The sequence below is a fragment of the Typopeltis vanoorti genome, chromosome 10, assembly GCF_054136105.1.
Source record: "Typopeltis vanoorti isolate ZY-2024b chromosome 10, IOZ_Tvanoo_1.0, whole genome shotgun sequence".
Classification (NCBI taxonomy): Eukaryota; Metazoa; Arthropoda; class Arachnida; order Uropygi; family Thelyphonidae; genus Typopeltis; species Typopeltis vanoorti.
In genome coordinates this window covers 41,474,780-41,500,722 of record NC_143558.1, presented here as the reverse complement: position 1 = coordinate 41,500,722, position 25,943 = coordinate 41,474,780, and the positions used below count along the sequence as shown (strand labels likewise).

Here is a 25,943-nt window from a genome sequence, read left to right as displayed (position 1 = left end):
AAAAAAAAAAAAATCTAGTTTACATTAGAAGTAGAAAAAGACAGATCCCTTTCTTTGATAATTGTTCTTATCTCAGTAGAAAATCATGGCAACCTTGTCATCTGCGACCCAAGAGGTGGCCATCATCATCACCATTCCTTATGTTAAAGGTGTCTCTGAAGGTATAGCCATATTACTTAGATCTGTTGGCTTACAAGTGTCTTTTTGTCCTATTAATAAGATTTCAATTTTTCTGGACTCTGCAAAAGATAAACTTCCACCTTTGACATACTCTGGAGTCTATCAAATTAAAAATGTGTGGGTTATCACATTTTGGCCGAACTGTTAGATCAGCATCCATATGTCATGATGAACATCTAGACCAGGGGTTCCCAACCTTTTTGTTTCCTAGAGCACATTCAAAAATACCGATAGGGCAACGGGCACTATCTATTTTTTCAAGCAAATTTTTTGAATTCTTTTGTTAAATGAATACATACTAAGTTTACATTATAATCAAATGTTTTATTACTTAAAAGTTTACATTATATAAAAATTTAAATATATATATATATATGTAAGTTAGTGTGATCTTTGGCATTGCATTTCATTGGCCAGTGCTTCATAATTAAGAGAATATGATGATATTCCAGTTCTTAAACTGGAATAAACAACTTCGAATGCACGTTTACTTTACATTGTATGCGATTAATACTCATCATGTGTCATTAACGCATGCATCATATAGCATGCCATGAATTGTTGCGTGATTATTTCAAACTATACGGCACATGGTTGAACAGCAGCGGGCACACACAAATTGGTCGACAGGCGCCATGGTGCCTGCGGGCATAGGATTGGGAACCCCCTGATCTAGACTATATTAAATTTCATGAGTCCTGAACAATCAGGACTTGCAGGACACACTGTCCCAACCAAACACCGAATAATTTGGAAGAAGAATTAAGGTTCTTCATAAAAGAAATTACCTTAAATATAAATAAATTTATAAAATATTGCTACATCATCTGAATCTAACCAGAAGTGATGCATTGAAATGATCCCTTTTATGGAAAATAACACTTCTACACATGTTCCACAATTTTTTTTTAAAATTAATTAATTACTTATTCAATATGACTTTCAAAATAAACATGTCCTTGACACTGATGCAAAAATTCAGTTTCTTCTGGGGTTATTCACCCTCATAATGGTGGAGGATGTTCTAAATTCAGATCTTCCAATCAATGCAGGTGTTCCTCAAGGCTTTGTTTACTTGCACTCTCTTCCTCATTCACAGAATTTTTTTTTTTTCTTTTTCACTGTTACATGCAGGAAGGTTTAGGGTTCATTATGGGTCAAAAGGATTCTAACATAAATATGAATCATCTCATTAAGGACTGCTCTACTTATCAGATTATAGATTTGGATCCTACCAAATCTCAAAAGAAAAAGTACATAATAAAAAAAAAATAAAAAAATAAAAAAAAAAAATGCTGCAACCTTTTTGTGTCAAACCACCCAAGATATACATAGTCCCCAAAATTGACAAACCTAATAATTCCCTTTGTGCAGTAACAGACAGTCTCAGCCAGTACAAACCGGCCCTGCACTTAAAAACATAAAAAAATTTAACTTTGACAGATTGACATCATCAATCTTGACCATGATGTCAAACATTACTTCACTCTTCACCAATGTACCTTTGACAGAGATGCTCAACATCATTAAGCCACATTTCACCTTTGTTATGAATTACTGAAATTCATTTATTCTGGTTACTAACCTTCTTAAGGAAAGAAAGAAAGAACAGTATAGGCTTTATAGCGTCGTGTGTAGGAGTGATATATAAGGCTACATGAAGGGCTCCTAATTCTCTAATTGTGATCTTAAGCAATCCAGGTTCAACTCAGATGATGCAAAGTTGGGTATAAAAGCTAATTTTCAGATGACCTCTATTTGTTTATTTTATTTTACAGAACAATCTCCAAGGATTCAAAAAGTGGATGGAAAGTAGGAGTTTAAAATTTAAATGTGAACAAATGCAAGTATATGTTATAAAGCTGATGGATATCAGTTGAATGGACAGATTTTAGAAGTTAATAAATACAAGGATTTAGATAATTTTGTTGATAAGGAATTTAAATTTTAAAAAAATTACTGCAAGTAAACTAATGAACCAGATAACAGATTTAAAGAAACTTCACCTCTAGAAGAAAGGATACTTTGATATGTTTATACAAGTTTCTATCATATGCCTATAGGATAAGGAAAGAAATTGCAGGTCACAAATTTACTTAACCTGGGTTTAATGAATATCAACATAATTACAAGTATTCAGAAAACATTCTCTAAGTGCATGGAGGGATTGTATCATACAAGTTACAAGAAGACTTGACATGACATTAGAGACTTCATCTCTAACATGAGATGAAGACTGATTTAATAACTGTAGCTATAGTTCAAAACATGTATAAGATAGTAGTACCCTAAGCAACAAACTCTAGCTAAGGACACACACACACAAAAAAAAAAATAAATAAATAAAATAAAATTAATAATAAGAGAACAAATTTCAGTGTTAAGGCTGAAATTATGTGGAATGGCATTTAATAACAGGCTAATCAAGCAGTAGATTTGTAGTTTTAAGAAAAAATTAGATGAAAAAAGCTGGTGAATAAGTAATTAAAATTTATGTAGAATGATTCTACAATCAGGATTGACTGAACATGTTAGCAATATCAAGTTTATGTTTAAATATAAAAACAATAGGGATTGAAGGAAAGAAAGAAGAAGATATGGTCAACATACCAAGGCAAAACTATACATAAGAAAGTGAATCTTTCTTACATATACTTTTTCATGTATAATGTCACTGCTGTGTATTTACTAATTCTGTATTTTCACTTTACAGTTTCAGTATCTTATATTATATCAATGACAGAACTAATGGTCAGAATAAAAGTAGTAGTTTTAGTAACTGGTGCAACTTCAGAAATTTCTCAATAAATTTTTTACATTTTAATGTAATATATTCATTCATAACTCACAATATTTTTCCAATTATTACTACTATGTGAGCATCTTTATGTAATCCAAAGCCTCAATTATGGGAGGCTCACATTTACCAAGAAAAAAAAAATCATACCTGTCCTTAAATCAATCACTTTCACTACTCTCCAAACATTAAAATATCTAGTGTTTATAACCACCGCAGGTAACACCTTGTTCTCTCCAGTCATGTGTTGAAAAATTTCTTTAATGTGTACCAAATAACATCCTTTTAGTAACTAATGTTTCTATTATATACATGTCTTTACCATCTATTAGACGAACTATATAGCCCACAATCTTTAGTTTATCCTCATAAGAGCTCTACAGACTGGTCTCGATTTTGGTTATTTGCCTCTGAATCCTGTGCAACACTTAGACATCTCCAAGAAACCTAATCGACCTGCGAACAGTAGTCAAAATGTGACTGTACACTAGAAAGAGAAATAACAGTTTCCTTATTCCTGCATGTCATATCTCCAATATTGCCAATTTCCTGAGGTGAAATCTTATCAATATAATAATTCAGTTTGTAATTCCTTCATTCCAAAATACCAAAAATTAAATTGGCAGACAATTATCTTTTGCCAACATTATCGGTTTATTCAAATCATTCTACTAAACCTATACATCTTTATTTACTATTGCTCTCCTCAGTTTATCATCACTGGCAAGTGGATGGATATTTCCCACATTATTCCTAACATCAGCATATTAGCAGCATCATGGAAACAGACCCCCTGTGACACTACCGGTCACCTGCTTTCTCTTTTATTCAATTCCGCCATATACTACTCTCTCACACAATGGTTTAAGCTAGTCTCTTAACCACATCACCAACTTCAAGTCCATTCCCATTTCCTCCAATTTACATAATAGCATTCCCTGCAGTATCTTGTCAAATGGCTTCATAGTCTAGCAATATAATGACATAGTTACTTCCTTTATCCAACTTTATCCCTTCACAGTAAAAAGTCAAATTTCTAAGCCAAAACCTTATCAATATAATACACTCATTTCATTATTCCTTTTCCATAGAGTAGAATATTCCCATTCATCCATTCTTGGGTTCTACCTTATAGCCTGATTTTCAATACCTTAACCATGCCACTTCCAAGAAGATAACTGGTTTATAATTTTCTTTCACTCCCTTGGAATTCTGTTAACACTAGGTCTTAAACAGCTAGTAAAACCAAATACTGCAATTTCTCTTGCACTTTCCTGTAATGATATGCTATTCAAGGTCATAGATATATACACAATGAGATATCCTGAACACCACCAGTTCATCTGCCTCTATTCTCATATTGATCTGTATTACAAGAATCACTGCATTACAGCCACCAGGATGATATACAAAGCAATACTAAATTGAGTATTTCTTCTTTGATACCTCACCACCATTGGCATTCATTAAATAATTCTTCTATAATCAACCCTTTTACTCGACATATAGCAAAAGAACTCTGAGATTTCTTATGACATGCTCATTAATTTCCTCTAATAATCTGATTTTGCTTCCTCATGATGCTGGTCACCCTTACAACTTGTACTTTGTACTGCTAATGAACCTAATTATCACTTTCTCCTTATGTATCACTCTACAACATTTCTGTCCTATTTATGCTTAATATACTACTCATCCTAACTCCTACTTATCCTCATTTATCCTCTTGATCCTAGATATGCACATCTGATACTATTTCCCACAAATATCCCTTGAGAATTTCTCATACACTACTGTTCCTTATTCTATGACACTCTCCATGCTTGTTGTGTGTGTTATGATGAGAGCCTCCATAGCTCAGTTGGTACTGACAAAGCCCTTTGGTTGGAAAGACCTGGGTTTGATTCCCGTCTATGATGTGAGGAACCATTATTTGGTCTCTTTCGACTAAAGGAGGTAGGGGAATTTTCACCCGGAAACTCAGGTTTTTCATCCTTCAGAATAGGCAAATTGGTCCCATGAACACACACAGATCTACAGTCATAACATAAATATTTAATCCCTCATTAGGAGGGCTCAACCTAAGGAACAAGAGAGGATAGGGGGAACCCCATACAAATAAATAAAGTGTTTTATGATCACCAGTTTTGTAGTTCCACATGCCAACCTTTTTAACTAAAAATTCCAAATGCTTAGTCATGTCTCAGGTCAAGACTGCATGATTACTCTCATGAAGGCTAAGTAATGATAATGGGCATTTCCGATGCCACCATCATATTAAACTCTAAAATCCATATTTCCCTTCTATCACATGCTCTTTTAGGTGACTGTCTCTCAGTAGCTGCAAAAATTCCATTTCCTTTCTTCCAATCTATATCTCCAAAGTTAAAAAACCTATAATTTCTCATTTTGTCCTTATTGAGCTAATTTCCTGATGCATGGCATGCACATCTTTTGTATCTCTCCCCTCATCCTGTAGAAGCAGCTAACTATATATTTTTGCTCTGATGGCTTGTATCTCACAGACAATTCAAACACCTGCTTCCCTCAAAGCAGGTGTTTGAATTTTACTTTAGCAATTCGTCTCTACCTGTCTTGTTCTCTATCATCTCTCATCCTTCCTGAATATATAATATTTCTTGCATTTTATCCCAGTATCATTCTCCATCAAACAAGCATTAATGCAAATCATTTTTGACCAAGCCAAGCTAACCAATGCCAAAAACTGCTCACTCTTGTTACTGATGCTTCTGGCATAAGTGTACATGTATTGAAACGTCCTTTAGGGTCTATGCATATCCCATTCTGTTTTTAAAATCAAAATAAATTGCATGCCTTCATGTTTTTCATTCTTGAAATAAACATAAGATAGCTCATCTTAAATGTGCTTATAGACATGCTCACCTGTTCCTCCCCCCCCTCTTAACAAATATCCTTAGTGTCCATATTTGCAATTCCATTCTCTCACTAAACAAAACTTTCTGCAGATATCCAACTCCTCCAAATCAAGTGTAATATGTTGATCATGTAAGTGCTTTAATCCATTAAATCCACTCCATACATCTAAGAATTGGAAACCATTTCCCACCCACCCTCACCACCACACCACACATGTATGGGCTCATTTGTAATGATGGGCCTTTTTGATTCATTCTTATCATACTTTGGCAACAGAAACTTTACTCTTTCTCTCGTTCATCTTTTTTGCTTCTCTCAGTAACTTCTTTTCACATTTCAGATGTTTCTCCTTTAAATCATTCCTTTCAGCCAATGCCTTCACTTTACCTCTTTGCATTGCAATGAATCAGGAAAGTATGATTTCATCATGCACTCAAGCAAACAATTATAATTTAGACATATTTTTCATTTAATATATGTGGAATTTCTAGTATTATTACTTGAAAGCTACTGTCCTGAAAATATCATGTAAATTCATCTCTCTTTAAACATGCACATGTAGACTATTTACATATACATTAAGAGATCTCAAAAATGATAAGACAAAGAACCAAGGTTAAAGAATAATATGAAATGAAACATGCAACATATGTGTCCAAATGTTAATTACCTTTGCCAAAAGATCTCCATATCGGCTCACCTAAGCATTAAAAGGAGTGAAGTGAAGTAAAATAGAAGGTCATGTTTTGTTTCCAAATTACATATCTTAAAGTTAGCAGTAAAATTATTAGATATAAGTTAGAAAATAATTAACCAACCTCATCAAATTTCTGTTCTAATAACTTTTTTTCATTCTCTTCTCCATGTAATTTTGATTGAAGTTCCACTAATTTAGCTTGCATCTGACAAAAAGTCAAAATATACATTTTATATCAAAAACATGCACACCTAAACATTTATAATCAACCTTATAGTTTTCTGTGAATAATATATTCAAACATTCATGGAAAATGACCATAAACTATATATGAAAATATCAGCAACTGAGCTATTTGAAAAAAAAAAAAAAATGCTAAATGGTACAAGAAGGGAATAAAAGCTTACTTAGATTTAATTATGACATTAACTGTATATTCAAACAATAAAAAGTTGATGATTTTCAGAATAGCTGAATTAACTATAACAAATAATTTGAATGATTAATTGACAACTTTTGGAAAACCATGTGTTGCTGGTCAGAATAGGACAGTTTTAATAACTGATGACTCCTCTCTCCCAGACAGTCTCTTCTACAGAGGTTTCCATGGGGTGGTATTCAGCAGAGCTGGCATTCAACATACTCCCCATTTCTGTTAAATTTATGACATGAAGAAAGAACAGCTCTCCAATATCCTTTTACAGTCAAACTGCTGATTCCCAATTCATCTTTCATTCCATTTACCTAATTTCTATGAGAGCCTCAATCATAAAGTATTTTCCAACGACTACAATCCTTCAAAAAGAATATCAACAGGTTACTTTTCCTTAGATCTGTCCACAGTGCTGATCTCATAAATTTTTCATAGTTCTCATGTGTGGGAGTGACATAAAAAGGCTATGTGTGTGTGGGGGGGGGGGGGGCTTTGACCTCTAAGCAAAGAAGTATCAACTCGATGATGCTAAGGGTGCAAGGAGCCAGCTGTTCAAGATTGAACTCTGTTTTTTTTTTATTTTTTTACAAAACCATCTTAAAAGATTAAAAAAGTGGAAAAGTTTAAAATTTAATTTAGACAAATGCAAGTACACGTAACTTGGTATAAAACTGATTGATATAAGTTGAATGGACAGAGACATCAAAAGTTATAAATACATAATTTTAAACAAAAAGATCACAAATTTACTTAACTAGGTTTAATGAATGTCAACATAAATTAAAGATGTTAAGAAATTATATTCTGGTTTAATCCTTTATCCAAGCGTAAGTAAACAATGGCTACACGTGAAGTATTTTCATGACTGGGATACTTGTTTATAGAATCTAATGACATCAGTTACCTTAGTATCCCATAATGCAAAGCACACACCCTTTCAAGAATGCCAACTTATTAATCAACTATATTAAGTTAATGGGTTTCCATTTTGTGTGATGTGCTTATAATCATGTACTTAGAGGTATTCAGAAAAGATTCTCTAAGTGCATGGAGGGATTATATCATACAAGTTACAAGAATTGATTGATTAGTTGCAAAGTGATGATCCACAAATTCAGCTTGCATCTGACAAGAAATTAATGTCAAAATATACATTCTACATCAAAATACATGCAAATCTAAACACTCATAATCACACTTGTAATTCTGTGTGAATGTGTTTTCTTAGTTCATTGATAATGAACATGAACTAAATGCAAAAATATCAGCACCTCAGCTATTTGAGAAAAAAAAAAAAAAGCCTAAATGGTACAATGATCCATGAAGTGAATAAAAGCTTATTTAGTTATATTTAACTGTGACATGAACTGTCACATACGGCATGAATATCGTGATACGGGCAGCTGGTCACCTTTGTACGATAATGCATCATCTCATCGTTCGAACACCGTGAGACAGTTTTTGAGCAAAAACCAAATTTGTGTGTTGGATCAATCGCCGTATTCACCTGATTTAGCACCCTGTGACTTTTCATTTGCTGATGAAAGGAAAACAATACGACACCACTGAAAACGTTTGAGCGATAGTAACCACGACCCTCAACAGTATCCCAAAAACTGATATAGAAAACTCATTTAACGAATTAATTGACAGTATCAAAGCTGAGGGAGAGTATACACTGATTGAAATAAATGATTTGAATAATTATAATTGGCCTGTGTTTTATTTTCTATCAAAAGTTTGGTTTCTTTTTGAACAGAGGGTGTGTGTGTGTGGGTGTGTGTGTGTATATATATATATATATATATATATATATGGATGGATTTATCATAAAAAAACACTTTTTGATATGTCAGTCAGCCATTCTCTTATCCATGCTAATATTTTATAAACTAAACATGTGTTCTCCAATTTATGCAACAAGTCTTCCATGCTGTATTCTGTCAAGACTTAGCAAAATCCAAAAGTATCATGGTGTAACCATTTCTCTTGTCTAGTTCAATGATAACATTATTATAGAATGGGAGCAAGTTGTTCATATAGAACAAGATAACAGTAAAAGAACGACATTAAATCTTTTGTGGCAAACAGAACCAGAACCTCAACATCAAGAAGCTTGTTGTCGGCCATCAGAAATTTTATGATGAAAAAAGGAAAGGCAACACTTCAAATATTTCCATATTAAAGTTCCTGAATTGTGTATTTTAAGCAGTAAACATTTGATTTTATAATTACAGTGTATTTTCATTATGTTTTACATGGTATACAGTTAAAAACTTATTTAAAAGATATTTTTAAAATTTTTATGGGCATCTTGAAGGTCACAGAGCAGTTATAATTTTCCCCCAGTGATTATTATATTAAGTTAATGGGTTTCCATTTTGTGTGATGTGCTTACAAGATGAATTAATCACATTAATTCAGAACAGCCTGTCTGATATCTTTAGTTTTAGTATAATACTGTCAGTGAGGTTTTTGTCCATTCTTCAAGATTTACTTCAAAGCAATTATATCTGCTATTATCAGTCCTGGATAAACTGAAAGTGTATCAAAAAGTAGAAGAAAAAACATAGCTTACTGCATGTGGCTTGTATGAAGAACAACTTCATACTCTACCTATACCAAAGCATGCAACATATTCAAATCAGTAATCAGAAGATCCAAATCTGATTTCATAAAGGTCAACAGCAAGAAACTTGCTTCCTGTCTAAATGGAAGCAGTGACTTCTGGTCCCTTGCTAAAGTCATTGGATGCAACTTCTGATATCCTGCATTTCCAGCTCTCTAATTCTGCTGAAAACCAAACACAGTGAGTCACAGGAGTTATCCTCACTGACATGAGGCCCTTCATTACCCATTCTAATTAAAATTCCCACCCACTTCCCAAACCTTGGCCCTTGCCCAACAACACTAAGGAACTTTGCAACCTAATCGCATCAACAGAACACAACTCAATTGAGGCTGAAAACAAGATATTTGATGCCGTTATTCTGAACTTTCACTAACTGAAATTGGGCAGATCATTAAAAGATGACTAGAAAATTAGCAGGAGAATACAACTTTGATTCTAGCAATATTGTCAGATGCCACTGTTTTGCAAATAAAAGAAAGGACTGAATGAACTTTCCATATACCTCATGAATATGAGAAGCACATGCAAACTAATCCCAGCAATTATTAACAAGTTCAAAGGCACTTGCATCCAATCACACATACTTGCTCGACCTGATATAATTCTTTCATAGAAAGAACAAGGACATCAACTTCGAAAACAACTTGAAGAAAAATGCCAAAATAGAGACAACAGTTGGGTTATTGCCTACAAACAAGAAAAATTGGTGCAGAAATCAATTGATACCACTAGCAGTCACTGTGGAGACCAGTACGCAGACACTATAGGAAACATGCAAGACTGTTTCAGTTAAATATATGCTCCACAGAACCTTGCATATTCATTTCACTAACATTCATAGCTTCAACCCCAACCTTAATGGTGTCCACTTCCATCTCCAGTCTACCAAACCCCACCTACTCTTCTAGGCAGAAACTCAAATTTCACCTCAACCAGCTTTATTCATCTCAACTTTCCAAACTACATACTAACTCTTTTCGAAATAAGAGTGGTGTCTGCACTCTCTTCTTGGTTCTCTCTGGCAAGGTATGTCATACTAGAGAGCACTCAACCTTCTTTGTGGTTGAAAATCTCCCTTCTCCACAAGGTCTAATTCATTTGCTGTCTCTATTCCTCCCCCTAATGCCACCAATCACACTGAGCTCTTTAATTTCTTCTCCTTAAACACCGATTTTCTCCAGACCCACTTCTCTAACAGTGAAATCATCCTCCTAGGAGATTTTAATGCCCACAATATCAACTGGTTTCTTCCTCCAGTTGTACAGATCTAACAAGCAGAGATACTGAAACATTTGTCATCAAATAACAACCTCACACAAATTAATTCCTCACCAATGACCCAAATACACAGTAAATGTAATAGGCCTACTAGGTAATTCTGACCACAATGTAGTGCTTTTCTCTCCCAAATGCAAGAACACTTACACAGCTACTACCATACAATAGTTTGGCATTATAACAGTTCAAAGTAGCACAGCCACCGCAACTTTTATGCTTTGTTCCCACAGCTGGACTACCCCCAAACATATGCACTGAATGTATCACCGAAGTAATCCTTACAATGGCATGGAAATATAAATTCCCCACACTACTCTGAACTGGTGCCAAGGAGATACAAATAAAAAATCAAGCATACCACAACTGGCTTACATCAAGAATTGCATCCTCCTTTAGTGCTTTACATCATCATCATGATGATGATGATGATAGTGCTTTACTCAAGCTTGAAATAGTTGCCAAAAAAAGCTATCAATGCTTTCAAAACAGATTTTGAAAGAGCAAAGAGGCACAAAACTTACAGCTTGTCCAAATGGCAGTCAAGTCTTTTGGTCCCTTGCCAAACCAATTGGTCATAAATTTTGCTTAACACCATTCCCACCCTTATCATACTCCACAGAAAAAGTCAATCTCCTGTCTTCACACTTTGCCTCAAATAACGCCTAACTGACCATGGTAAATGCCCAATATGCAATGTCCTTTATATCCTTTTACCAGAAAGACACCAGAAAAACATGGTCTAAGTGAGACACAAAAAGAGTCTTCTGGCCCTAATGGCATTCCTCTAATTGTCCTGAAGGTTTGTGCACCAGAACTGACTCCTATTCTGTGTCCCCTGTATATACTCTATTACAGCACTAGTATCTATCCCACAGCCTGGAAATTTGCCTATGTTCTACTCATTTCCAAAAAGGGTGACAAATCACTGCCATCAAACTACCACCCTATCTCACTCATCTCAGTCCTCTTTAATGGAGAGAACCATCAATTCCCAACTCCCACACTACCTGAAAGGCACCCAGCTAATAAATGACCACCAGTATGGATTCTGTCCCTGCTGATCAACAGGAGATCTACTCACATATATCATCCATCTCTGGACAAATGCCATGGAGTTCAACATCAAGTTCAATCACTTGAGATCTCCAAAGCTTTTGACCAGGTCTGGCACAAAGGTTTACTAAAGAAACTCCTATCATTTGGTCTGTTCCAGGACTTCTGCAGTTGAAATGTCAGCTTTGTCTGGTTGCACATTATGTGGGATGGTTTCTTATCCTCTCTTCTTCTTCTCTCTTCCATCATCTATGTGGATGATGATGAGGCTGAATGAACTCTTTCCACTTCTGTCTGTCCCGGGAGAGTCCGAACAATTCTGTCCAGTTTGGTGTCGCTTGTTGTGATTTGGTTTTCAGGTCCTCTTTTATTTTGTTTACCCATCTAATTCTGGGCCATCCTTTGTATCTTTTACCTTCCATCATTGTATTCAATGATGGAAGGTAGTCTTTAGATGGTAGTCTTTCTGTTCCCATTCTGGTCACATGGCCAAACCATCACAGTCTTCTTTCTTGGATTTTGTCTATTATTGTTATTTCTCATTTTAGTCGTTTCTTTATGTCTTCATTTCTTAGTCGATGCAGAAGAGATACTCGAAGTAATCTTCTTAGCCAACCCATTTCAGTAACTAATCATTTTTTCTCTTCAGCCTTTTTGAGATTCCAGCATTCACTTCCATAGAGGAGTATTGGGAGGACCATTGTTTCATAGATTCTTACTTTTGTTACTTGTTTGATGTCTCGACTTCCATATTTTATTAAGTCATCCAAAAGTTTGGGATGCTTGACTGATTCGTCTGTTTATATCTTTTATAATTTCACCATTGTACTCAATAACTCCTCTTGTGAAGTTTTCTACCTACTCTAGATTCTTACTATCAATTTCAATTTTCAGACTGGTGCTTCTTTTTCCTATTTGCATAATTTTTGTTTTGTCTATATTTATGTTTAATCCAGATTTTATACACTCCTTTATTTTATCAGAAATTTGCTGTATATTTTCTTCTGTGCTTGAAAGTAATGCAATGTCGTCTGCAAATTTTAAATTAGTCACATTTTCCCCATATATTTTGATTCTGGAGTCTTCATTGTTTAAGGCATTATTGGTTGCTTCTTCCAGTGGAACAGGTCTGGTGACAGATTGCATCCCTGTCTTACTCCGCTCTCTGTGTGGAACCAGTTGGTTAAGATGTCCTCCGCTCGTACTGCACTTTCAGCACTGGTATCTTCTTATCTTCTCGCTATTCAATTAATGCTTGGGTTCCACAAGTTTCTGTTCTCTCAACAACCCTCTTCTTTATATATATATATATATATATTATATATATATATATAAATCAATGATCTACTTCGTTGACCTCCAACCAAATAAATAGTTTTGCACATGACAACACATTACGCTCCTCCCTTCAATTTGATAAACATTACTATACACAAATCACCTCAATCTACACTGGTATCTATCTCACAACCTGGAAATTTGCCTATGTTTTCTGTCTATGTTCTTACATAAAATTTGTCTATGTTCGCTGCTGATCAACAGCAGATTTACTCACATATATCACCCATCTCTGAACAAATGCCATGGAGAAGTTTGGTGAATCTCATGTGATTGCACTTGATGTCTCCAAAGCTTCTGACCAGGTCTGGCACAAAGGTTTACTAAAGAAATTCCTATCGTTTGATCTGTCCCAGGACTTCTGCAGTTCGATTGTCAGCTTTCTGTCTGGATGCACACTATGTGGGATGGTTCCTCATCCTCTCACTATTCAGCTAATGCCTGGGTTCCACAAGTTTCAGTTCTCTCAACAATCTTCTTCTTTATTTATATACATATAAAATCAATGACTACTTCAGTTGACCTCAAACCAAATAAATAGCTTTACACATGACAACACATTACACTCCTCCCTTTCATTTAATAAACATTACTGTACTCAAATCACTTCAATCTACAGACCCACCACCACTGCCTCAATTTTGATCTTCAAGCCATCCATCAGATAACTTCATCAACTTCAATGCTAGCAAAACCCAGTTCTGTCCTTATTTCTCATCAAAAAAGAACCAGTTTGTCCTGGTAATACCTTTGACAACACTCAAATTTCCAGATAAGATGAGATTTCTCTTCTTGGAATTACCTGACATTAAGCCTCTCCTGGCATAACCATTGAAATCAATGCATCCTCAGCTTCTAAAAAACTGGGATTTCTCTTTTACTCAAGATGTTACTCCACCTCTGAACAGCTGTTAACCTTATACAAATCACAAATCTATCCAGCTATTGAATAATGCTCTCACATTTGAAGTGGAGGCCTCCTAATAGCCCTTGAAATGCTTTACTCAATAAAGAGGAGAGTAGTGTGTATTTTATAAATATTTCCATGGCAAATGTTCATATGAAATAGTATCAATAATTTCCCTACTCAGTACAAGGTCCCTTGGAACACGTACAGCTGCTACTCAACATCCCTTCACAGCACACCTTGAAACCTACAGAACAAGTTTCTTCTCCTCCACCATCCCTGCTACTGCTGTATTATGGAAGTCTTTCCCCTTATGTGTTTCCCAAGAAATACAATATACTAGCTTTTAAATCAAATGTGAACAAGTTTCTCCTTTCCCAACTCACTACCCATCATACACAGTACTGATATACTATAGGATCATTAACCAATCTCTTTTGTATGCGCTCAACATAAAAAATAAATTAAAAAAGTGTATCAAAGCCATCAAAGGGGGGGGGGAGAGTTATCAACAGGTGGTTTGCATGGAAAAGCAAGTTGCATATTCAGATTATGCTAAAGCATGCAATAAATGCAAAACAGATAAACAAATCCAACTCTAACATCTAAGATACAACAGAAGAAAACTCACCTCCCAACCAAATGGCAGGAATTAGATGCAACTTGTACTTATTTGCATTTCCATTCGCTCAGCTTCAGCACCTAGAGATAAAGCTGATCTAGCATCACTCTTCTTCTGAAACTCCATACATAACCAAGGCAAACTGCCTCCTCTCAGAAACTGAGCACTATATGCCATCTTCCAGTCCCAGTGGCATCTTTCCAGTTGTACTCAGACACTGCTCCAGAGCTAACACCTATCTTATATCATCTCCTCTACTTCTTCTATACTATCTTCTACTCAGCTGCACTTATCTCAACGCGTGTAATCACATATCCAACCTATTCCAAAGAATAGATAACTCTGCCATCAAACTACTGATCAATAACCATCACCTTACTCTTCTTCAAAATAACAGAGCAAGTTAAACTTCTCCACTATTTAAAGGCCTACCAGTTAATTTCAGAACCACCAGTTGAATACTGCTAATCTAATCTATGGTGATCTCTCAATCTATCCCCCCCCCCCCACCACCACTGGACAAGACCATGGAAAAGTTTGGATAAAAATGTACTTTCACTCTCAACTTTTCTAAAGCTTCTGATGATGTTTGGCATTGGGGCCTGCTAAGCAAATTGCCATTCTTTGGTCGACCTGCCACTCTCTTCTGCAACTGGGTAGAAAGCTTTTTTTCTGGTAATTCACTTCATATTATGGTGGATGACAACCTTTGAGCTTCACCACCTATGTAAGAGTGCCTGAGGGTTCCATCACATATATCCTCTTGCTCATATACATAAATAACATACTTTCAATTACCTAATCCTATTGACAGCTCTGATAATGATAGTACACTCCATTTGTCCTACTTATTCATCGAACCGATTCAGTGCTTAGACATTCCAAGCTTCAAGATCATTTGCAACCATGTGTTAAACACTGATCTCCATAACATTCTTCATTACTGTGAAGATAATGTAATCATCTTCAATTCCATCCAAACCAAGCCCTACCTCTCCTCTCACCAAGCATCTCAGCTCAACCACCCTTATCTTGAATAACATGCAAATCACTAGGACTGGATGAGATCTCTCTCCTTGGACTGATATGTGTAGAAAACCTCCAATATCTTCTACACAAACACATCACATCAACCGTTACCTCAGTCTCAAAATAGTCCTAAGTATGTTTTGCTTCTTTAGATGCTGGTTTTCACCTAAATGGCTACTAACCCTATAGAAATTTCAAATCTGCCCATCCACAGAATACTACTTGCATGATTGGGATGGTGAACCTAAAACCTCTCTAAAAATTCTTGGAGCTGCCCACAGGAGAGCAATTCAGCTGATAGATGAATGATTCCCACCTCCCTCACTACTCACTTCAACATCTCAGACACACTGCTTCAACTCTGCGATTTCATACTTTTTTCTTCAAGTATGGACATTGCCCCAATGAACTAGCAACCATCATTCCTTCACTTTCTGTTGGAACTGTTATCAGCCCCTTGCAACAACTGCAAACACAATGAACTTCTCTTCTTTTATTATTTCACCTATCTCTGTCTTTTGGAACAGCTCATCAAGTGAAGTGATGAAGTGTTTCTCAATGACTACCATTGTCAACTCTTTAACAAAAATGTCAACAGATAACTTCTTTCTCAACCCTAACATACTCCATACATGGCATGGAGGTGCTATAGTTCTCTCTCTCATGTATGGAATCTATATAAACTTTTCCTCCTTGGGCTTTTATTATTTTTTTATTTTTAGATCCACAGACTTTTAACCAAAGATCCTTATATTTCCATGGCTTCTCAATTATTTTACTGTAAGATAATCTGATCTTGACAACATTCAATCTAAACTCGGCTTTTGTCACAGTTCTTTAAAAAAAAAAAATTTACCCATTTCTTAAGAATGTTCAGATAATCATCCCTGGGGAAGATAGTGGGAAAATTCCTCTATAATTCTCATTCTGTTTCTCATATAAAGTGGTAAATATTATTATTATTATTTGATAATAATAATAATAATATTTATCATGGGAGTCCATGAGTTCTAATGTGAGAGTTCAATATGAGAGTTCTAATTTAATAATCTGGAATTCAACCTTCTGAATTATGCATTTTTTACTTATTTGGTACTATTGATGTGATCACACAAGCATATTAACATAGTCTTGAAATGAGGAAGGCTCATCCATCACATAACAGTTGTTGGGCTCTGACATATCTTCTTCTTCTCCTGTAGTTGTTCTTCCTCTTCCACAAATGTAACGCCTGCCTTCCAGAAACAGTTGGATATGGTTTCAGGAGTAAATGCAACTATGCTTTGGCCACATAACATGGCATCAAGGATTGATATGATCATTTGTTTTGGGTCCATAGCATTATCATGCATAAACACAGCTTTTTTCAACAAGCATTTTTCTATATTTCCATTTAAATGCATGGATGATGCCCAGATCTAATGGCTAAAGCTCACTTGTATAATTAGGGAGAAAGAACACTAATCTAATGTTTCTGAGCTGCAGATCTTCAGGGTGTACAGGACATTTTTCTAGCAGTAGTAACATTTTGCAGTGATTTGCCACCATTTTAGCATCTAGAGCATGCATGGTGGATGTGAAGATGCTGCTGGTCATCCATGCTGTGCTGTTGGCATCATACTTAGTAGGCAGATTTTTCACGTTCTTAAAACATCTTGGCTTTTTAAATCTATCAATTACCAGTGGAGGTAATTTTTCTGATCCATCAGCATTGACCATGAGCAAAACAGGTACCCTCTGCTTGCTAAGTTTCCCACTGTGACACTTCTCTCCTTTAAACCACAATGTTTTACTTGGCAGAATGTTATAAAAGAGCCCAGTTTCATCAACATTGAAATTTTCGGTTCATAGTCCTGAATAATAGTTTTTAGTTCATGTTTCCACTGGTTTACAGTTTCCCCTGCAACACTATTACTTTCTCCACACACTTCATTATACACAATATTGTGACGAGTCTTGAAACAATCAATCCATCTACTTGACGCAGTAAAACCATTAATCTCCAACCTCGCAGTAAATTCAAGGGCTTTCGCTCTGAGTATAGTACCATCGACTGGAATACCCGACGCTCTGTTAGAAATAAACCACTCCACCACAAGGTTATTCAATTCATCGTATGTTGATGTCCGGATATATTTTCGTTTTTTTGACATAGCGCCAGATTGATTTGCATTGAGTTTCAATGCTTGACCTGTTTTTTACTATCGTGTTCAAAGTGGACACAGAGAGTCCAAGATCTTTTGCTAATTGCATACGTGTTCCGGCATGCCAATCTACACGTCGCAGAATTGCCATCTTATCTTCTACCGAAATACATTTTCTGTCTTTTTTCATCATCCACCATGGCAACTTGAAAGCAACTATCACACGCTAAATTATGTAGCAGAAAGTCTGCAATATCAGTTTGTACTGTGATTGAAAAATCACGGTATCGCTCATCACTGCTGCAAGCATGCAAGTCACCGTGATGGCGGAAAATGAGGCTACAGCTGAAAGCAATGACATCTGGAAACAGAAATGCGCAGAAATCTATTTGAATAAGAAGAAATCGATTCGAAGATGTGTTGCCACCAGAGAAAAAATCGCAAATCACGAGAAATAATGTCCACATCAAGTTGTTAATGGTGGGAAAACAATATATCGTAAGAATAGGCCTTAAGATGGGACCAACGGAAAATGACAGGAAAAAGTAAATTGTGGGAAAGTAAAAACGGGATTTTACTGTATTTTTTTTAAAAAAATATATATATAATACTGAAATTATACTGCAATGCTCAACCATGTATTTCTTTTGCTGTTTACAACATTTAATTATTTTTTAAAAGCATACTATTTACTTTGAAATTAGTGATTTCAACAGATCATTATGCAGAGTTATGCAAAACATGTCAAAACAGTTGAAGATATACAGACAAAAAAGTATTCAAAATAAAATTAGAAGAAAATTTTAGGAACTGTGCCAATAAAAATCAGAAGAGAAACTACTAATGATGGAAGTAAATGAAAATACTGAAACAGAATGAAAGAATATAAGCAACATAATAAAGAAAACAAGCAATGACAGCCTAAGGGCAAAATTATCACAGGCTTCAGATATTGGAATGAACATAGAGCATAAAAAAGAGAAAAACAAAGCTTATAGAGTTATCTTCTGCTACAGAAGTTGAAAATAAACTCATATAAAATTTAATAAAAAATAAACTTATAAAAATTATAAAAGAAAGATTGCCATAGCTAATAGAGAAATTAGAACTTTACATAGCAGAAACTATGGAATAGCTATGAAAGAACTAGAAATAGTGTTAAAACAATCAACATATAAAATCACCTCTGAAATGTATTTCTTCCAGCCATCTGGAACTTCCTGAGTGAAAAAGTTGAAAGTTGATTTAAATAGTCGCTTATATAGTTCTAAGCCAATGTATTTAAATACTTGCTTAAGCTTTTCATTTCAGTTAATTCATCTAATATTATGATTCCAGTTTGTTAGTTTATTATGGTAGACATGCTAAATTCATTATCTTTCAAGAAGTTTTCATAATAATTATTTCATTTCTTTTTACTTATGTCTATATTACTTTGCTCTTTAATTTCTTTTACCAGAACAAAGAAATTAAAGAACAAACAAACTTTCTACATTTAGTTCTTTCCAGCCATGTCAATGATAGATTTGCAAGTGCCGTGGGCTTCAGCATAGGCTGTGAAAGAAGCAGGAGCCATTGTCTCAAATCACTAACAATAAGCTCTTTTCTTTTTGTGAACTGTCTAGGCACCTCTTAGAAAACCATGGCCTCAATATAGAATGGAGTTCTGAAGAGAGTATGAACACTCCACTCCAACAATAACTAACAAAATTATAAGCATTTGGATCTAGAGAACAGAAACAGCAGTTCAATCACAAAAAAAAAAGAGCAACAGTTTATATTGTCATAGTGTCAAAATATACAAGGTTACAAATGGTTGACCAGGGGAGCACTTCACTAGAGATGAAACACAAATGAAGCAATCTGAACTACCAACAGGAGTGCTCACCCCCAATATAAAAAGAGAAATTGTCAAGAAAAGATCCAGAGAGCTGGATGAGTGGAGAAAACCATCAGGCTAGGAGATAATCGATCACAGCAAATGCCTCTGCTTCTCCTCCAGCTTGGTCAGTGGAGTTAGAAAAATCAAGCCAGTTTGAGTTGGACATTAAATTCACTAAGGTGGATTCACCGTTAAGGAGGACCTCACTGTTAGGGAATCTGGATTGCAAGAAATCAAGCCACAAGGACAAGAAGTCGGAAGTCAAAATGACCTTCAGAAACGGAGGATCAGGAGAGAGACAGGAGGTGAATGGCACACAATGAGACAACGGAATTCTTAAGCCACAGTAGGTTAAAAAGGGGAGATTCAAGATCAGACATCCCCTGGCAAGGAAAATACTGCATTAAAAAAAAAAAAAAGCACAACAGTTAAGATGGTTCATGGTTGTTGTGGCAGAGAAATATTCAGGATTCAATCAAAAACAGAACAGGCTTTGATGTCTGTAGGTGATAGTGCCCATCATCCAGGTTGGTTTATATGAATATTCATGGTTTATACCATGAATGCAGAAGAAAATTTTTTGTAAGATTTGAGAATTTAAAAAAAAAAATTTTTTTTGGGGGGGGGGGATTTTCTAGGGAGCTTTAGATATTTATTTATTATATATATACATATATATATTTTTTTTTTTTAATTAAATCACTGACTATTTATTTAGGTTTACAAATGAAGTAGAGAGAATGTTGTAGCGATTTTCAAATGCTTTGCAAAATCCAAAGGAAATCACTATACGTGACTATCCCCTTTTCACTATATTCAATTAATTACTTTTTCATTATACTTCATTTACTTGTAAATTATTATTATTATGTGGTACCACTCCAAGGACTCATTGCTGGCAGATCACCTACAGTATTTTTTTTTCTGTAAATTGTGCGAGTTCTCATGGCCAATTTGCCTGTACGTGGGATGAAAATCTTGGGTCTAGGAGAAAAAATCCTGCTACCCTCCATATGAGATCAGCTAACTCCTCTTCAACTTAAAAAGCCCATATAAAAATTCCCTCTGTAATGATGAGAATTGAATGCAGGTCTTCAATTGAAAGGTTTCAACATTTTGCTGTTCTTCCAACTGATCTACAGGGTGCTACAGAATGCACTCCTATCTTCCTTAATGTAAAACTTCATTCAATAACCAGGTCATTCAAGAGAATAATAAACTCATCTCTGTAGATTCCTTAAAAATGTGATATTTTCCTGGCACAACAGTCTTATCATCATCAAGCCTACTAATTGGCATCTCTAGTTCATCCACTTCAGCACTTATGGTATTTGTCTTCCTTCTAGGTTTTGTAATCACTGACCATTTCAAAATAACTAGATAAATATTATATAATTCTACTACAATTCTCTACAGGGGATCAGGTTGCCAAAAGCAACTATCACCAACAGTGCAACACTTTTGTAATTCTTTAAACCCTTCTTAATCTTGAAATAACAAAATAAAATCTCATTCTTTTATTCTCCTCATGCACTTGGGTCACCTTGTGTTCTTCTATAGCATTTTCCTATACAGCACCTACTCTTAATTTTATTCACATCTACTTTTTTTTTTTTGATATGGCCACCAACCACAAAAATTTCATTTGTAAACCTATAATACATTTGTACTGTGCACGAGTTAAGGATCCCCCCCCCCCCCCCCATTTTATTGATTTTGCACAGTCTTGACATAAATACTGTTAACTTCCACACACTCCTGCATTGCCCACAGAACTGTCAGAGCTCACGCTTCTGTTAGGGGTACTGCATTGCAGCCAAGAAAATGTCCTCTACCTCACAGATATGGAAAACACAGACGCCAAGCTATACAAGCCCTTACTTCAGTTATTTTGGAATTGCTACGAGTAAGTGGCGTAGCTTCAACATCTTATCCCCCTACTTACAAGGCGGAATTGATTTTTCCATTGCTCAGATATTACTTCTTTACTAACACCATTAGAATCATTAAGTTTTTATCTCCACTAATCTTGGCAACCATCTATTTAAGAAGATGAATGCTAAAATTAGGGTATCATTTATCTCACTTCAGTATAAATAGCTATAAAGGAGCACATACAGACATTATCTCTGAATACTATCAAACCATGTGCCATTTTATCAGGCAAAGTAATAAATCGGTTTTCTAAAATTCAAACATAGATATAGGAATTTTTTTCAGGTAACTTCTAAAAACTTCACTGCTTTCCTTCCAAGCAAGATTTGTCCTGGAGAGTAACAAAAGGGGAATTCTTCAGTGAAGCAGATAAAATACAGTAAATTTCAGACAGACAACCCAACTTGGCTTCACATAGACTAAAACATTTAATCACTTTGTTTAAAAAAAACCTAATGTCCTCTAATAAGATGTATCTGGTTTCACATTAGTGAAGCCATGCATGTTCCCATATTTACAGCAGAGGAAGTCATATTCCTGCAGTTTCCTCTGCCAATCACTACCAAAATGATCACCTTTCTAATTACAGAATTTAAGTACCATTTATGAAGACTCAGGAAATGGGATGCACAAAACTCTATGACAATCTGAGCCTTCTACATCTATCTCAAAATTTCTTCCTTTAGAACAAATCCATTTTGAGGAACTCTCAGTTCATAAAGCAATATAATGCACACCATTAATACTATGCAAGCTAAGAAAGAAATGACAGAATTCAAATTTGTCTGATGCTTCCATTTGTTTACCTTATCTTTAGTAACTTCCGAACCAGAGAATAATCCAATGAATAATCTAATATTGTCAGGTGAATATATATAAATAATAATAATAAAAAACTGATTATACATAAAAATTTCAACCAATTGGTATGGAATAGTTTCCAATAAAAGGTGAAAATTGCTTAAAGTCCTAAGGTATGCTAGATACTAAGTAGGCTGAATATGTGCCATCCAAGTTCTTAGAATTTTTATGCCACCATTATTGTTGAGATTAGGGTGGTTAATCACAATTTCACAGCTTCTTTAAATTTTCTTTCATACCAGGTTTTTGTATGATGTAAAGAGCAGGTACTTTTCCAATCAATTTGGTGTAGAGTGTTGAGAATGTGCTCTGAGAGGGCTGCTTCACCAAAATTGTTACATTTAATGTGTCTTTTGTGTTATTTTTGATGTATAGGGATTGTATGTCCAGTTTCACCAATATAAGGTAAGTTACAGGTGTATTAGACAATAAACTCCAGGATGTGCCAATGGGAGGAGAAGATCCTTAGAGGAGCTGAATATGTTTTTTAATTTTATAGGTGGTTTAAAAGTGGCACTGAGATTATAATGGTGTAGGATTTATTGATTTTTTCTGATAATCCTTTAATGTATGGGATGGCTATGGTTTTACTGTAACCTATATGGTTATAACAAAAATACTATTTTTGTTATAACCATTATTTATAAATGTGTTGCTAATAATCTTTAATTCTTGTTTAAGAGCTTGTTGATTAGAGCAAATTGTTATAGCTCTGCTTTTAAGGGTGTTAATGACTCCAAATTTTTGTGATGGATGGTGATATGAGTTGGCATGTATGTATTGGCCAGTATGCGCCAGTTTGGGATAAACCATGAAGGATAGACTGCCTGAGGGCAGTCGTGTGACCAGTGTGTCCAGGAATGGGAGCGATTTCTGATTTTAAATTTCGATAGTAAATTGCATGCGCTCATGTTGTTTGTTCACGTGGCTGAGGAATGTGTTTAAAGTTTGTCAACTGCGTGGCCAGATAATGAAAACATTGCCAACGTATCTAAGCCACACTGAACGTTTTATAGTAAAGGAATCGAGAGCACTTTGCTCGAAAGCTTCCATACAAAAGTTAGCAATTGGGGAGAATAGTGGTGAGCCCATGACTGTACCTTCTTTTTGTAGGTAAAATTTATTTTGTCACACAAAGTAACCAGAACGTAGTATATGGACAAAAAGGACCGTAATGTTGGGCGAAAATTTGTTCTGTAGGAGAAGAACTGTGTCACTGATTGGGACATTTGTGAAAAGGGCAGAAACGTCAAAACTGACTAATAAATAATCTTTGCAGAGTGTTATGTTTTTATTTTTGTTTATAAAGTGTTGTGTGTTCTTGATATAGGAGGGGGAATGACCTACCAACTCCTTGAGTGTTGACGCTAATTTCTTGGCTAGGTGATAATTAGGGCTGTCTATTCCTTCAACTATCGGCCAAAGCGAAAAATTTTGTTTGTGTACTTTAGGAACACCATATATTCCGGGAGAACGGGAGAATTGGGTTATAAGTTTTTTAACAGTGTCTGACAGCCAAGAAGTGACGGAATAGAATCCTACACCACTATAAACTCAATTTTTTCTTTATTGTGTTAGTTAGATTATAGTTTACAAGCTGATAGGTGCTGTTATCAGAGACTAGTTGATTCATCTGATGGATGCAAGTTGATCTGTCAAGGAATTGGCATTACCTTTGTCCGATTTTGTTATAATTATATCTTGATTAGCTTTTAATGACTTGATTGCTGCTAGTTCTGTTTTTGAAAGATTGCTATATAATTTTCTTTTCATTCAGAACATTGCTGGTTTCTAACCAAATTTTATCAGCTTTATTAACAGAAAGAGACTTAATACCTCTTTCTATGTGACATATAAAATCCAGTTTGCTACTGCGAAATTAAGGCCTTTATCAAGTAATGCAAATTGACCATTATTTAAGGTGTGGCTTGATAAGTTGATCACATGACTATGGTTGCACCTTGTCTCACTTGTTGTTCACAGTTGGAGTTGTTTACTGGAGAAGTGATATCCTGATTGGTTGAATTCGTATGATTGGCATTCAAATTTTGCCGTTGTACGAACTTTAAACACATTCCTCAGCTACCTGAACAAACAACATGAATGCATACAATTTACTATTGAAACTGAAAATCAGAAATCACTCCCGTTCCTGGACACACTGGTCACACGTCTTCCCTCAGGTAGTCTATCCTTCAGGGTTTACTGCAAACCGACGCATACCTGGCCAATATATACATGCTAACTCATATAACCACCCATCGCAAAAATTTGGAGTCATTAACACCCTTAAAAACAGAGCTATAACAATTTGCTTTAATCAACAAGTTCTTAAACAAGAATTAAAGATATTTTTCTTTTGTTCTTTTTTTCTGAGACAAGGAGTGATGAGAGCTTGGTCCACCTTTGCTCGAAGTTGCACCACCTTACCTCAGTCCTGAAGATATTTTCAGGCACAAACTTTGTTTGCTTACACTTGGATAAAGGATTAAACTAAATTTATTATAGTCTAACCAAGTGAAAAATAAACTTCAAAGAATTAAAGATTATTAGCAACACATTTATAAACAATGTCTATAACAAAAATACTATTAATAAAGTTCTTCATAAAACTTCATCAATAAAGAATACAGATTACAGTAAAACCATAGCCATCCCATACATTAAAGGATTATCAGAAAAATTCAATAGAATCCTACACCACTATAATCTCAATGCCACTTTGATACAAAATAAATAACGGAAAAAACTCGCGTAGAAAGATTATTTATTAGTATAATTTTCGCCTGTGTGTCACAGGCATCTTCGGTACATTAAGCTCAAAATTAAACACTAACTGACAATTCCAAAAAGTGCCACCTAAGTAGCTGGTAAGATAACTAAAAAGGACAATAACTTTCCTAAAAAAAAAATAAAATAAAATAAATTAGGAAAGATTAGCTGATTTGTAAAGTACTATCTCCCATAAAGGGGATAGACGTAAGCCGTCGGATCTGTTTAAGTTAGGAGAATGAAGTAGAGTTTCACATGTTTCTTTATAAAGGCGTTCCATGAGAAACTGACTTTTGTGAAGAACTCTTGTCTTTCTCCAATGAACTCTGTGTCTAGTGAAGATGGCATGTTCAGAAAGTCCACACTTTTCAGGTTTAAAGTACTCAATATAAGATTGGTGTTCTTCTAGCCGAATAGAGGCAGATCTTCCCGTTTGTTCGAAATAAGATAATACACAAGAGCACGGAATCTGGTAGACACCTGGA

General features: G+C 35.1%; 1 protein-coding gene across 4 annotated transcripts in view; it reads right to left on the bottom strand.

Annotated features, from left to right (window-relative positions):
* LOC150102363 (uncharacterized) overlaps window positions 1-25,943 on the bottom strand; it is a 445,051-nt gene that overhangs the window by 114,826 nt on the left and 304,282 nt on the right. For 3 of the 4 annotated variants that reach the window (XM_090398788.1, XM_090398787.1, XM_090398791.1), the window contains exons 16-17: window positions 6,694-6,777; window positions 6,546-6,575 (exon numbers count right to left, since the gene is read on the bottom strand). In XM_090398788.1, the coding sequence (XP_090254914.1) occupies window positions 6,546-6,575; window positions 6,694-6,777 (114 nt within the window). The remainder of the gene's footprint in view (window positions 1-6,545; window positions 6,576-6,693; window positions 6,778-25,943) is intronic. The other variant, XM_090398789.1, reaches the window with a different exon arrangement.